The 16,279-nt window shown below is 45.3% G+C and overlaps 1 protein-coding gene across 2 annotated transcripts; it reads right to left on the bottom strand.

Annotated features, from left to right (window-relative positions):
* Nucleotides 1–6,543: 6,543 nt before the first annotated feature.
* LOC149300229 (zinc finger MIZ domain-containing protein 2-like) lies at nt 6,544–15,460 on the bottom strand. Of its 2 annotated transcripts, XM_089485692.1 has the most exons (18): nt 15,411–15,460; nt 15,152–15,266; nt 14,791–14,993; nt 13,444–13,630; nt 13,094–13,357; nt 12,798–12,971; nt 11,344–11,418; nt 10,930–11,101; nt 10,670–10,811; nt 10,350–10,560; nt 9,993–10,098; nt 9,685–9,842; nt 8,996–9,063; nt 8,537–8,605; nt 7,993–8,234; nt 7,691–7,869; nt 6,969–7,160; nt 6,544–6,651 (listed from the first exon to the last, which is right to left on the bottom strand). In XM_089485692.1, exons 1-18 carry the CDS (start codon nt 15,458–15,460, stop codon nt 6,544–6,546), a joined length of 2,715 nt encoding a protein of 904 aa, XP_089341818.1. The 2 variants fall into 2 exon arrangements, with proteins under 2 accessions (XP_089341818.1, XP_089341819.1); XM_089485693.1 differs by lacking the exon at nt 11,344–11,418.
* Between the last annotated feature and the right edge of the window lie 819 nt (nt 15,461–16,279).

Here is a 16,279-nt window from a genome sequence, read left to right on the forward strand (position 1 = left end):
TCATGGAGTCCCTCCGCGCCCACGGCGTTCGCTCCATCTCAACGACGTGCTCCTTATGGCTCGCAACGTGGATACTCTTCGGCGGGACACCTCCCTCACGGTCCAGCTCTTTCAGGACCAGGCGAAATCTGTCTTGGTCCCCACTCAGACCATTCAGTTCCTCGGCTTCACCGTAGACTCGGTGGCGACGGTGCTCAGGCTTCCTCCTTCCAAGGTCATCTCCATCAAGAAGGAGATTCGGCAGCTACTCAGGCGCCCCCTTGTGTCCCTCCGGGACCTGGCCAGGGTAATAGGTTTACTTTCAGCGTCCATTCAGGCCATCTTCCCGGGACCGTTGCACTACAGGGCCCTTCAACGTCTAAAGACACGGCGCCTTCGGGAGTCCCTTTCCTTCGACCGTGTGATTCCTCTGTCGGACGAGGCCCGCTGGGAGCTTCGTTGGTGGTTGACTCACATGGATGCCTGGAACGGCAGGGCCATTTTCGGGTCATCCCCAGACTTCGTCCTCAATTCAGACGCCAGGCTGTGGGGCGGCTTGCGGCGACTCGGCTACCGGGGGTTTCTGGACCCCCGAGGAGCGAGACTTGCACATCAACTGCCTGGAGTTGCTGGCTGGGACTTTCGCGGTGCGCAGTTTCACAAAGAACATTACCCACTGTTACCTTGTCCTTCGCATGGACAACGTGTCTGCGGTGCGTTATATCAGCCACCTTGGGGGTCCCAGGAGCTTACCAAGGACCTTTACCAATACTGCCTGGACAACCACTTGTCCATAAGGGCGGAATACCTTCCCGGCAAGGACAACCAGGTGGTGGACTGGTTCTCCCGGCACTGGAGGGATGCGAGCGACTGGCGTCTCCTTCCCAGCGTGTTTCACTCCCTTCACCTCTCTCGCGGTCCTCTCCACTTAGACCTTTTTGCGTCTCGGGCCAACAGGCAGACCGACGCTTTCTTCAGCTGGCTGCCGGATCCTCTCTCCCTAGCAGTGGACGCGTTTCTCCAGCCCTGGCCTCCCCAGGGAGCTTACGCTTTTCCTCCATTTGCCATGATCCTTCGGACTCTCCACGCTCTCCGCCGGCAGGGGTGACGATTGTTTTGGTGACTCCGCTTTGGAGGTCTCAACCTTGGTTTCCCCTCTTGTTGGAGATGTCTTGCGAGGATCCTCTGATTCTTCCGTGCTCTTGGGACCTGCTTCTGGATCCCGAGGGGAACCCTCATCCCCTCGTCCTTCAGGACCGGTTGCTTCTCGTGGCCTGGACTGTTTCAGGGGTTCCTGGCAGGTGTCAGGCTTATCGTCAACAGCTCGTGACCTACTCTGGGGATCCTGGGCTCCAGGCACCAGGAGGTCTTATCTCCAAGCTTGGGGCGTCTGGTGTCGCTGGTGTGTGGTGCAGCACCACGATCCCTTTACGGCACCTATAGTTGCGGTGTTAAATTTCTTTGCCCATCTGTTTTCTCAGGGCAAGTCTTGTCGCTTATTTCGCTCGGCCATCTCTGCGGCTCATGTTCCGTTGCACGGTATCGGGGTTGGCAAGGACCCGTCAGTTTGCCGCCTCCTTCGCGGCATTCGCGTTTCGCCCCCTCCATCTGCTCGGTAGTCCACCTTTTGGGACGTCTCGCGGGTTCTCGACTTTCTGGAGGGTTGGCCGGATAACGACCGCCTGTCCTTCAGACAACTCTCCGCTAAAACGGCGCTTCTCTTATGTCTCGTGTCTTTCCGGCGGGTGTCGGACATCCGCGCTTTTGACGTTAATTCGTTTTCTTTTTCCCCGGATGGCGTCCTGGTTTCGGTCCGGCGCCGGACCAAGTCTCGTTCTTTTTCGGTCCCTTACCCATTGTTTCCGGATCGTCCGCGTCTTTGTGTCGCTAACTGTGTCCAGTCCTATCTTGCCGTCTCTCTTCCGTTTCGTTCCTCTTCTTGCGGCCCTCTGTTCATCTCCTACATTGGCCCTTTTAAGCCGGTTTCCTCACCTACTCTCGCTAGGTGGATCCGGTGGATCCTTAGTCTCGCCGGAATCGACTGGGCTTTTGGGGCGCATTCAGTCCGGGGCGCAGCAGCCTCGGCTGCTTTCTCTGCAGGCTCTTCCCTGTCGGACGTTTTGGCGGCGGCGGACTGGTCTCGGGAATCTACGTTCCGAACCTTTTACTTTCACCCCGCTGCGCATGCCACTTTTTCTCTTCTTTCGGGGCGTTAAAAATGCAAAATATGAAGCCTCCTGTCTTGCTATAAAATTAGGGATTAACCTAGCCTTGGTGTAGAGTTAATCTAAATTTTATTAAAGACAGGAGGCGAGTATTTCCCCCCCTTTACTTGCTCTGCCCTGCCCTTATAGCTCTGTTATTGGTATTTATTGTGTGTGTTTCACGTGTATATTTTCTTATCTCGTTTTGTGGGGGCTGTGTTCATATTTTTACGTGATTGTACTTGTGTCGGTATTTATGCATGCGCTGCTATTCAGTTCGCTTGGTGCTCTCATTCTGCACTTCTCCTTTCAGGACGTCCTTCTGCGACTTAGTTTGCTGACTGCGGGATGCTGAGGATTTTTCCTTCCTTTTCCGATGGTTCCGGTTCCATTCTCGTTCTGTTCCTGTTCGGCATCTTCGCAAAGAAAGAGGAGGAGCTGTAGTTTGCTGAGATTGATATAGACTTTACTTGTTTCTGATTGGTTATTTTTATTGTTTGTTGTTAACTCCTTTGCTGCTGGAGGTAATCAGTAAAGAAGGTTATGCAAAATACTCGCCTCCTGTCTTTAATAAAATTTAGATTAACTCTACACCAAGGCTAGGTTAATCCCTAATTATTCTAGATTGTCTATATTTTTGTGTTTTTCTCCACTGTCTTATCTTATATTCAGGACAGCCTTAAGTCTATCACATGGATGCTTAAATTTTGTCTCTATATTAAAATCTAATATATAATCCCCTCTATGCCATGTCTAATCATAGCCTAATGTGAACAACTATAAAGCTTCCTCTCGATTTCTGGCCCTATATGGAATGGCATGAAATTGGTATTTTAGGCATCTCCAGAAAGTGTGGCAGGAGGTTTCCGTTCATATTCCATTACCTTATCCCGGCTTATATCATGAAATCTGGAAGGGGAAACAAACATTCACCTGAATTCCAGCTTGGAGAGATAATATTGTTGCACAAAAGAACTCTAACAAGGTATATGTGACGGAAGCCTCCATCACTGGGACCACTGGAGAAGCCTGACTGCCAGCCTCCTCCCTATTGACTATGGGCCCTGGGTTTGTAAAGGCTTCTGTGGCTACCCCCAGCAGTATCATCTCATCACTGGTTGAGGGGATTATCTCCAGCAGGCAGCCAGGATCTGCCACCAGGGAGTGACCACCATTCTTTCAGTTTAATGTTGTATAAATCAGTCTCCCCCCCTATTGTATTGTTAATCTCATTACTGCCCCTGTTGTCTCTGGGAGGCAGATTAAGGGGGCGGTTTGTGTCCCAATATCTTGTTTTATGTAAATGTGTGTTTTGCTGGATATATCCAGTCCTGTGTGTGAGAAATAAATCAGTCTTCGTTTGGGTTTACCCTACACTGAGTCTCGGCTAGTGACTGGGGAACCGGGGAAAGTGTGTTGTCCCAGGCTAAGGGAGCACAAGACAGCGGAGGTAGTCGGTCGGACTAGCCAGCTCCGTGACAGTATACATAAATGAAAAAAGGAAGAGCCAGAGAACAAAGAAAATCTGTATTAAAATTGGGAGATGCTGACACCGTCAATATTTGCTTTGAACAAATTTCACAATCTTCATCATGGGTTTGAAGGTCCAACGTCATTCCTTATTACAAGACAACACAACTGGCGTGGCAGGATTTGCAGCACAAACTGAGCTCCTTAACCTGAGTACACATCGGAACCAGCAGGGAATCAACCTTGGCTGAAAAAAACAGGAAAAAAATATTTGGCCTGATAATTCCAGCTGAAGGAATCAAGAGAACAAAAATGAAGGAAGGAAAGATATGAAGATGTGGAGGAAGTGAAGAATACGGGAGAGAGACAGGAAAAGGAAAATATTCTAGTCCACACACTTGCCATGGCTTGGACAGAACATGGATGTGACCTCTTGCTCTTCCAGATTCTCTAGTCCCAGTGGTCCTGATGTGCACTTTTCATTTTTGGTTTTAAATGCCACGTCAGTCAAAACATATCACAGAAGCACGGACCAACACGTTGGATGGATACATATATGTATATGTATATATATAGTTAATGTAGGTCCAGATATCCCTGATTGACTGCTAGACACCTTGAAAGGAGTTACAGAAGACCCTAGAGACTCCGGGCCTCAGCCTAAGTAGCATCCTCTGCGACACTTTTAGTCATATCATTCTCTGTGACGGCTAACCTGTAGCTTTCCGACCATTGTTCTATTAGGGTTCTCTTGCCAGCAAGAATATTTGTAGAAATACAACTCCCATGAAGTTCAGCCAGTCATTTATACAGGATGTACAGTCCATGGATGTAGCATTACAGGTTTGTGACCTGCGATCTTTGCAATAGACTAGCAGAATTTCTGGGTGCAAATTCCTTTGTGCCAATGAGCGCTCTACAGGGCCACGCAATGCATTGGGAATAATCTGTGTGCACTAACAAAAAAATATTAAAATAAACTGAGCACCTCCTAGCAATTGAGCTAGACTGCCTAAAATGAACCGTGACATTTTAGGATTGCAGATTCAGTTTAAAGTTTTACTGATGTTGATCAAAAGGACACAACGGAATGAATGTAATCTGGGATTGAGTCATTATTGTAGGTTTAATAAATGACATGCAGGTGCCCTTTGGGCATTAAAAAAGTGTTACTTAATCCACCACAACTGACCGTGTATATAAAAACAAAAAACAGTTCCACAATGTCTCTCGATCTGTTGTATCTGTGATATAGCGTATATATATTTTGCCTGTGTTTCTTGGGAAGGTTACCCATGTATCATTTGAATATACAGATTTAAGAAAACAAAAAGAAATTCAAATGATTTTTCTTTATTTTTGTAAAATGCACATTTTCCAGCACAGAGCACAACCCATATATTTATATATACACACACAAACCAACAATCCTCACAATCTTAAAGACTCATCTGGCGGTGAATTGAATAGGCTTTATATTATTTTAAAAATAAAAAGAAACACCCTGACCCAACACTGAGGTGAGTCCAATAAGTGGCCTAACAACTTGACTAGGGAGGATTTTAATTGTTGGTCCCTCTTATAAATTGCACTCCGTGTTTTATTTTATTTTTATGTATTATATGAAAATAGGGGAATGTGCATTAATAAAATAAAAAATAAATTAACCCGGCCCACCCGAAATAAACCCACTCTGGCCAATTTCTATCTCTGTTTCATGGGGTATACAGCTCCTTACTCCTTTTCTTTGCCAAGAAATGTATACATTCACACACACACACACATATAAATGTACTTGTTTCCACGCTCAGGGTAACTAATTACTTTCCTGTTCCTTCTTTACAAACTGGTATTGTACTGCTGAAGACCTCCTTATTACTGCATGTGATGAAACATGGAAAACCACAGCATTTGGAAAAGTATTCTCCTGTAGGTCAGGGATCCTGAAAATATTGTAAATTTAGTCCAAGCTGAAAATGGTTGATAAATATGGAGACTGAGGCATGGGGTCTTGGTGCATCACATGGCCCAAATACCCACCCTCCACAATGGAATTAGGTATAAGAAAAAGTTTAATGCAGAAAACCGCAAATATACATATATTAAAAATGGCACACACACTAATATATATATATATATATATATATATATATATATATATATATATATATATATTTGTGCGTGTGTCTATATATATACACATTTATTAATTACACACACACACAGATACATATGTGTGGATTTCGACTACATTACAATGTATATACACATACACACGCCCAGCCATCTTGTGCTCTTAACCTTGCATTCCTGGTTGGAAATCCAGGAGCAAAAAAAAAAATATATGTATATTTATATACGGTCAGGTCAATCCCGAGGCCTAACCTCCTCACAGATCACAGGCTGCTGCTCAATAGCAGAATCATTCCGATGACGGCTCAACATTCTGCTCAACGCTTGCAGAACAAAAGCTGTCTCTCAGTGGGGTCATTAATGGCGGACGCTCTGCTGGTTCTCTTAACAAATAAAGCTGAACACTCTGTAGGTCTCATCTCATCAGCAGTCTAGAGAGACTAGAGTTTATTAAAAAGAAAAATAGGCCGATAGTACAGTGCTCTGCAGAAATGTTCTTTTGGGCATACAGGGCAACACTGCAGGATATCTGCTACAGGTAAAGATAAATAGTGCAATGATCCGCAAGTCTCTGATGTGATGCTCTGTACGTATATTTGGCAGAGCGCTGCATTGCAGTCCACCATGCCATGCACCGGTGCAGTTGTATGTAGGTCTCTTGTGCTCCATAATGTCACTGGGCTCCTTCATGTGCAAGTTTTTGGAAGGCCGTACACAGGAATTTGGTTGGCAAACCACCTGTGTCAAAGTGGAAGCTTCAGTTGTTTTCAAAGAGGGATAGAAGATCATCATTGCCACTGCTTGGGAGGTCCGGGGGTCCAAGGTACGAGAGCAGTTCCTCTGGGTTTGTCAGTTCAGGGAGAAGCTGGATAAGGCAGGACAAGGGAGAATAAGTACATAGTTGGAGTAGATTAAAACAAAAAACGGGAGGAACAAAAGTAAATCAGAAAAAAAACTAAAAAGTGCCCATCTAAATCAAATGGCAATGTGGAAACAGAGACAGCTGGGGAATGGTACCTGTATTGCCAGCAACAATGGTGATAAAGTAGTGAATAGCGAAGAAAGGATGTCAAGAGGAAGAAGTGGAAAAGAACAGCACACAGGAGAGGGCAAAAAGGAACAAATGGAGAAAAAGAAAGAATTTGAGCAATAAGAGGTTAATACAAAAGTAAGAGCTCTTACATCCAAAGATGGCTCCGCCACATCACCAGCACCTTGCATGGGGTTAAAAGCCAGGTCGTTGGGCGGTTGTGCCATTTGCTGCCGGGAAGGGTTACGGTGGTGGAGCTGCTGCGGAGATTGGCTGCTGAGGCTGGAAGAGTGAAGTGTTTGGTTGGGGTTATGTGACGGGTCTATCCGTCCAGAGGGAGGGACCTGCAAAGACGAAAGAATACTCAAGGTTTGTATAAAAAAAAAAAACTAAAACCAAAACTTAAAACGGTGGTAGAGGGAGGTGTTGGCTCTGTTGCTTTTAACAAAACTTCATTTATTAAAAACTACCTGGTTTGTACTTTTCAACCATGTGTTTCTGAAAGTATCTGTGAAGTGACTATTTTTACCTTGGGGAGTAGAGAATTGTGACAAAATACGTGAAAACTAGCTTAACCCATCGATTTTCAACGTAAAACAATAGATCGAGTTCTTTTTTGGCAAGGATGGAGTCGTGTTAACCGTGTGTGAATCTGCTCACAGAATAGCGGGACACCGACTGGACACCCTAGGCAGCCACCTACATGTTGACGGCAATCCTGCTTTTAAACAGGGACTGTTGAGGTAATTTAGATATCAGCTCTGCATAGGCTCCCCATAGGGATTTTTAGGTTTTGCCTGCATAGGAAGTCATGAGCAACTATAAAAAAAAAAGTTCCTATCCAAACACCTTTTAACTTTTGACAGACACTCACCTGTCCAGCCATTGAGGGTCCGCCTGGCTTCTCGGGACCCAGCAAGGAACTGGGAATGTCAGACTGGTAGGAGATGGGCGGAGGAGCGTTGGGGGTGAAATCATTCATAGTTGGGGTGCCCGGGTTGGAGGAAGGGAAACCCCCTTCAGAATATCCACCTGGATTCTGAAAACCAGAACCTGGCATAAAAAAAAACCAAAAAACAAAAAAAAACAGAGTTAAGAAAAAAAGGAGCACGAAAAAGAGAATTAAGATATTGTTTACGGTACATTTAAGATATAGCCCAAACTGAGATAACTCACCTGGGCTGTTGTAATCAGCGCCAACACTCCCAGCTGATTGGACATTGTTGAAGGGGGAGGAGCTTGGTCCAAGCGCCGCTATCATCTCCATGACGTTCGGCATTACCATGTGAGTTGGACTCAGACTCCGGCAGCGCTTCAGAACCGGCCCGTCCGACTCCTCCTTCACATGGGTGTCGGGCTTAATTGGTACTGGCTTCCAGCTGCAGGTCGGATCAATCGTGATCTCTTCGTAATCAGTGCTGTTGATTAGACAAATAGTTAGGGGTCGTTGAATCAGTAACAGATATATTAAGCCAAAGCAATAATACATGAACAGGACTTGTCTTGGACATTTCCACTAGTCCGCTTATCCGTGTTGAGAAAACCCAGCAGACAAGTAGCAAAATTCTGTCTGCTCTTAAACTACAAATTGGTAAAACCTTATAAAATGTTGTGCCATTTATTAAGCCCGAGGCACAGATTTTTCAGGCCCGTACACATACACTTGTCTACCATCCAGCATAACGTCCCCATCATACGTTACCGCAGATCCTCTACTCACTTCTGGATATACACCAGGGTCCCCAACATGTATTGGTCAACTTCAAGCCCCTCCAACAGGGCAGTTTTACTAATAAGAAAAAAAAAAGAGTGAAAAGTCATATAAACTTCAATTAACAAAAGTGATATTTGGCATCCTAATTCCTAAACAAAAAGTAAAAAATCACGTTGGCTACTAGAACTTTTTTGCCTGGCTGCTAAATCTTCAAGAATATGCCCCTAATATTATTTAACCATTAATTCAGCTGTCTTGTTATGATAATCAGAAATGATATTCTCTACAGGCGAAAGCATTCTATTGCTGGATAAAGATGAAATAGAGAAATGACCTGAACCTTTTCTGAATGGACAATTAAGGACCATCCGTTTATCTGGTTCTGCATTAACACGGGGGTTCTTTGTGGATTCTATGTTTAAGTCTTTGTATGGATTAGGGAAGAGGCTACATCCAGTCACTTACTTGCACACAGGGCACCTCCATGTCCCTCGCTCACAATTCAGCTGCAGATAAGATTCCAGATCGAAGCACTGAGGAGGCAATGAAGAAAAAATCATGAGACACAAAAAGTTGCGGAATAAAGGGTATGGGGATAAAAGAGAAGGAAATAATTGGGACAAAAAAAAAAGCTGTGTTGCGAAGAGACCCAGAGAGACGAGTAACGGACAGATTATTATTTATCGTTTTATATAGCGCTACCATAGTCCGCAGCACTGTACAGATCGACCATGCAGGTCATTTTGTAGATGATGTGCGGGTGTTAAACAAGCTCCTGGCGGTGCAGGGTTTTGCACTGTGGCTTCCAATTCACATGGGGTTCTTTAATCCACAAAGACCCGCCACTTACGCCTACTGTCATTATTAAATTACCACGAATACAGAACATGTTTCATTGACTAATTATTAACAGCGTGCAGAATTGGAAGCTTTCATATATGTTACACGATATAAGCGTGCATAAGCGAATGGTGCACACACAGGGGGGTCTGCTTAACAAAATATGAAGGGGATCCATCATTTTGTGTTATCCCTCTGATACATATACAGATGTGCAGGGAAATGAAACACCAAGGAAATCCCTTTCGTTCAGTTACTGTCATAAATCAGACCCGTGCCAATTCGATTTATCTGAATGTGAACCTTTTCTGTACCTGGATATGCCGGCAATCGTGGCCTCTGGCAGGAAGCTGTATTCTCCGGAAGGTGATCGGACATTTCAGGGAGACTTTGATAGCAGTTTGCTCTACACCATCCTCTCCGTTGGGACCAGGGGTTCCTGGGATGCTTCCACTGCTGAAGTTTCTTTTAACTGGAAAATACATTCAGGGTGAGCAAATATGCAATAAAATGACACAATGAAAGTTGCGGGTTAAGGAGACAGACAGAGACAGGGAAGAAAGTGTTGGAAAGAATCTGTAAGAAGGTATATGACAATGATATAAATATATATTCATCTTACTCTTGGTGATGCAATGCTCAGCGGGGAGAAGTCTTTTCTTGATTAGTCCCTGGAGGACGGATCTAACGGATGGTCGGTGAACTAACTGCAGCACAAACAGGTGAGACTGAAACAGAAAGACAGGTAAGTCAACGACTGCATTACTGCAATTCTTGCCAACGATCAGCTATGTATAATAATGTGGAGGAATACCGAATCCCACTCATTTTCTAGAAAATGAAGCGCCTTTCCAGTTTATTAGACAAGTCTAACGCTGCCTCTCTGTGTATCAGGCTTTAAGTCCCCTTCACTGCACTCCAGGGGACCGACTCTACACCCCTGTTTCTCTCCAGCTCTTTTTGCAATAAAGGTACTTACGCAGCAACAAGCGCTGACGGTTATCTGGATGCTGTTCCTGCCAGGCTGGCACACATTTTTCAGGTAGAGGGGTTTGTGGGAGGTCTTGTTATCTCCGCGCTCGATACTTAGCGGAGTTGAGTTCACGCTAACTTGCACAGAGCACGGCCAGTTAGTATTCATCTGTCGATCTTCATGATGATAGCACTTGAATTGCAGCTCCAGATCAGGCCTAAAGGAAATAGAAAGATCAGCTGTTTAGCTTGGTTACAGATGATAAAAAGGGAACAGTCCCAACAACAATCCAACGATTTACTGCTGGCCTGTCCACACGCACACACCTCATCATGAGCGTCTTGTAGACGGACTCCCGCAAATGGTACACGTGGTTGCTAACAGCCAGGTTGTGCTGCAGCCTGAAAGGTTCCAGGACGATTCCATCGCGGACGGGAAAAGTCAGCCGCAACTCATCATTGGAGGCAGCTATGAGGCACAGATACGAGAATGAGGCCTAAAATATACACTACACACAAATATCATCATGCAAAGGGCTTGGATTATAGCAGAAGCCACCAGGAGGCGACCCTCTATAGTGACTAACCTGGTGGAGACGGGTGCAAAGTGTTGTGCGCAGGCTTGACATCTGGCATAAAAGGAGACTTCACATCCTGATTTGGGGACATGTAAGGTGGAGCACTGCTTCCAGGGGTCATGGGGGGAGTAGGATTTCCAGGCAGCGGGGAGCTGGGATACCCAGGCATTGTGCGACCAGGCTGGGCAGTAGAGAAAGAACATATGGTTACTTAGGAATTCCACATCATAATCTTTATCGCCACCTAGAAAATCTTCCTTAACGCCTATCAACACACCCCATTACCCCACCTTATAAAACACCATTGTGAGTTGTTTTTTTTTTTGATCCATCAAATCTGCAAACTTTCTGTCCTGCAATAATCAATTCCCAGCACCCTATGGCTGACCTCACACGTGTTCCGCTTATGTTCAGTTTTCTTACCCCGCTTATAGGCTGACTGTAGGTAAAATTTCCTCCATTGTAGTTATTGCTCTGTCCACCGTACTGGTCTGTCAGCTGAGAAAAAAATATATTACCTAGGTTAGAGTACTAAAAAAAAATCACCTATATTTACCATCAAAAAACTTTACATACAGTCAAGAGCATCAGGGAGACGCTGAGAGGCAGGGGCTGGGGGTAGGTGACTTACCTGCCAATATACCTTTGTTAAAAAATAAAAATGCAGCCAATCAAGAAGTGGCTTGGTGATAATCTGCCCAAAACCCCACCGCCCTACACCAGAACACTTGCAGAAACCATGATGGTTTTGCGATGACATTAATTAATCTGGTTCCAATACGACGCATTTATAAATATTTAAGCATATAGAGCTTGGGTTATTCCCACACACAGATCACAGCCACCATTGTCCTCGCTACGTAGCATTAACGTGAATGCGACTACAAGCACTCATACATCCGATACCCAGTAAAGGAAGGCCTATGTGTCTTGGGACTCTGAAAATACGCTTTGACCTTTGTATGTGCAGCAGAAATGTTTCCAAGAATCAATTTCTTGAAGTGCCATAGCGAGTATTTAAAGAAAGGGTCCCCGGAGGATCTGCTGCACGGAGCTTTCCTCCACCTGCGCTATGAATCTCAGAATGTTCAGGCACTCCCTGGCCTAAGCATTTCATAGATTCATTCATTTGGTTTTGCCTGCTCTCTGGGGCTTTCATCTGCTCAGCCGCTCCGGACAGGGTACATTTCCCTGTATAAAAGCACATTACGGGAAAAAATAAAGGCTTTCACAAAAACATCAATAAATAGGATGTTTACCAATGTCTGAAATTCGGGGTCTTTGGGAAGCTGGAAAAAAAAACAACAAATCTGCCAGTATTTTCCATGGGAAGCTAAGTATGGAGAAGATCTTTACCATTATCTATCTATGCATGAAAATAGATACTACTACCCAGCTTTTCATGGACCTTTCTGGATTATCTGCTACCAACAACACCGTGATATATATCGTGATGTGCAGCAGATAAGCGCCCTACCTTCTTCCTGACGGGGCATACACCAAGCGCAGGGAATATATCTTCCATTTAAATACCCCTCTAGGGACGCAAAATACAGGGGAAGGAAACAAAGGCTGGGAACATCAGCACCTTGGCCAGAAGTCCAAAGAATAGTAAAAATCAGATGGCAACTTATCTTTCTCGAAAAGGGAAACAGCCAGGGAATAGGAGATCATTAAACAAGAAGTAAACGCCCAGGGAAAATAAACGAAATAATCAAAAGCAGACATCTGTGATCTAGCAACACCCAGGAACCGATTGTTTTATAACAAAATCAATTAAAAAAATTCCATCTGAACAAAACAGCAACACAACACTGAAAGGTTTGATATAGAAGGTAAAAGCTAATGATTAAAGTGATTTGTTGGCTATAAGTTACCTTGTAATAATGCCCCCCAGGACCACTCTGCGACAGGTACTGCGACATGTTCTGCTGCACACGGTGCCCAGGGTAAGAAGGCGATGGGGCAGATTGCTGCTGTGCTGCTTGAGCGTATTGAGCTGCGTGAGGCGGGTATTGCCCACTCTGCATGTACTGTTGAGTTGTGTAGCCCTAAGAACAACAAAATAGAACATTACACAATACAGATAAAACGAGTGGGAAGGCACGCATCACTCACATACGTATACATTGCTACGTGGTATGGATGGTAAATCACAAACACAGGGACTCACGTCATTGGAGTATGTCCTTTTGACCCCTTGTCGAGGCATCTGCTGACTCTGTAGCTGCCCAGGGTAACCATGGGGGGGTATCCTTTGGCCAGTATAAACAGGGTTCATGCCAGGGGCCCTGGCAGAGTTCATGCCCATTTGGGACATTCCTGTGTTACCCATCACAGACCCAAGCCCCCCAGAATTCATTCCGCCCTGCATGGTGGGACCTCGTGGGCCTGCGTGTTGCATGTACTGACCCCCATAACCATGAGATGGTCCAACCTATAAAATGAAACGCACACGTTACAGCCGGGAAGTGGGGTGGCATTACATGTACAAGCAGACGAGTGATTTATAAATGGCCTTACCGCCCCGTACTGGTTGAGCTCCTGGCTTTGCTTCTCTTGCAGGGCAGCTACAGTAGCAGTAGCTGTTGCCGTTGCGGTAGCTGCTGCCACGGCCGCTGCAGCTGCAGCCTGCGTGAAGTCGGCTGGCCCGCGGCCCGAGTGCTGCGGCATTCCCATCCCACCAGCACTGGGGGGTCCTCCGGGGTAACTGGGGTTCAGAGAGAGAGAAAAAAAAAAAGTATTAGCAATATGAACAAGCCTACCCCTCTTACAGCACAAATAACAGAGAAATGATTAAAAAAAATTATATATATATATATATATATATATATATATATATATATATATATATATATATATATATATACAATTTAGCCAGAAATATCGGCAAACCGAGCCCCTCGTGACTTCCCGTGTGATTTGTGGAGGTAGAAAGGTCACCACGGTGTTTGGTAAAAGAAAAAGATAACTGTGGACGTCCCCAAACATTAAAACGGCAGCTGTCAGTAGCGTCTACAAGAAGTATTGCTTGGGACATGAATCGGACAAAAAAAAAAAAAAAAGAAAACCGTTACCATGATAGACAGCAAACTCCTATGATGCTCAGGCAGCCAGTTCAAGGGCCGACCTTCACAGGAGTCGTAGTCTAGAACAATGACGGCCCTGACTTTAGCCCGTCACTTATCACGCGGCTTATATTTCAAAGTACTATAATTTAGGAGCCCAGTCCAATGTGATATATACTTATACTGTTAAAGTGTAACATGATAGGCTACTACATGGCGCCATATAAATGAACGATATATCTATTGTTTTATATATCGCCATCATATTTCACAACGCTGTACAATAATAACACACTATACACATACAGGTTTTGGGTGCTGCTGAGATGCCCAATATGTACATACAACAAAGTGCAAAAGGATAAATAAAAAAACAAAGAGAAAACCCAGTGAAGTCTAATTTTAAATTGAATTTTTATACATTGCTAGAATAATTCTGGAACCGTAGCATTACTGGCACCTGTGGATGGGTCCAGGCAATGAATCCCCCTTTAAAATACATTAAATTGATCGTATAAGTATACGATGGAAATTTATTTTGCAGGAGGAGGCATGTTAGGTGGTAATAATCTAAAACTAAAGGGTCAGAGCTTAGCTGTAATGAAATGAGGTTTTACTCCACTAAAATAGTGGTAGATTAGCGGAACAGACTTTCAGCAGAAGCAGTCCAGGTAAATATAGTTATGGGCGAGGAGTATCGCTATCCTGGACATGAGACAAGATGAGACAGGAAGATGGCGGCAGACGCCAGTAATGGGACTACTTTCCCTTTTGCTCTAGCGGTGGACACCGTTTATTTTACCTATTGGGATACGCGTTGCCTCCGGGGTATCCACCTCGCCCGTACACGCTCTGCTGCAGGTAGTTTTTTCCAGCCCCGGCTTCCGAGTACCCTTGCTGGCTAATGAATGGAGGGCTCCCCATTGCTCCGCTATTGCCTGCCAGACCCGGCATGACTCCACCCCCGGTGGGGCCGCCGCTCGGCACCATGGGATTCCCGAAGACCTGCTGGTACAGAGAGAAAGGTAAAAATAACGCTCAAAAACCAGTCCACCGGGGAGGGTTAACTAATACTGCAACATAAGGGGTTAATGAATGTGCTGTCGGCAGCAGGGTAAGCGTTAATCCCGTGGCGCTCTGCTGACTCGATGACATCATGTTACCTGGCTCTGCGACGTGTTGCTGAGACCCCAGACGGTTGTTACCACAGAGAGCGATCCTCCTGCCTGATTGGTGCTTTGTTGCCAGGGAACAGACTCGTATGCAAATGAACCATCACTGTTCAGGAGAGAAGCGGGGAGTTAGCTGCGTGTGCACAGCCTGAACGCGGGCAAACGGAGAAACAGGGCAGGCCAGGAGAACGGGGCAAAGAGCCACATAAAACGAGATGGGGGCGCGCAGGAATAGGGGGGGGTCACTCACCTGTGCCCTGTGCCTGCGTGTGATGGTTTCATGGGGTTCATGGAGTTCATTTGCAGGTGACTTGGTATAAATGGCTGTAGAGACAGAGATGATCATGTGTATGAGAGTCACGTCACACCTCGCTCATTAAACACGCACACACCTTCATAAAGCCCCGTGGGCCCCTAGAGCTCTCGGTCACTACGCCCCGTAGCAAGTAACTATCTGGTATAAAGCAAATAGAATTTGATGTTCCTGAATATTCCATGCTTGTAATATATATATATATACACACACACACACACACACACACACACTTAGCTGAAGAGCGTATAAATAAGAGCACACAGGAACGATTTGTCCGCACTTTGCTTTATAATTCGATTTATCGGAAAGAACGTTTCACAATTCTTCGTAAAAGAGCTGAAATAATCAGCTTTAATATCGTGGTCTGGCTCAACGCAGACAGGCTTTAGGTACGAAACAAACCCACCGGTTATTTATGCGAGATGCTACATTTGTTAAGTGGAATGTATGACACGGAAGGGGTTAACACACCGCTTATCTACGCACAGACGCCCCCCTCGGTCACATGATCATCACATTCTGTACACAGGACGTGGAAGTTGGCACGCTGCCTGTATCTGGCACTGGCTACACAGACACCCCTTGATAAACCATCCCCCACCCAAAGGGGGGGTGTGGGGGCAAAAACTCTGCCCTGCACAACATATCTGCCCCTACCTGGAGACACGCTAACAACCAAGCATAAACCGGACACATGAAGGAGTATTCCGCCACCTGGCAGAGTAGGCATTTGTACCCCTGCCAGGTATGCAGGATATCAGGAAATCGAATAAACAAACAACCATTTGCTTTTCTTCTCAAAG

Source organism: Sceloporus occidentalis, unplaced genomic scaffold, assembly GCF_023333645.1.
Source record: "Sceloporus occidentalis isolate IW3139 unplaced genomic scaffold, rSceOcc1.0.p SCAF_26, whole genome shotgun sequence".
NCBI classification, from domain to species: domain Eukaryota; kingdom Metazoa; phylum Chordata; class Lepidosauria; order Squamata; family Phrynosomatidae; genus Sceloporus; species Sceloporus occidentalis.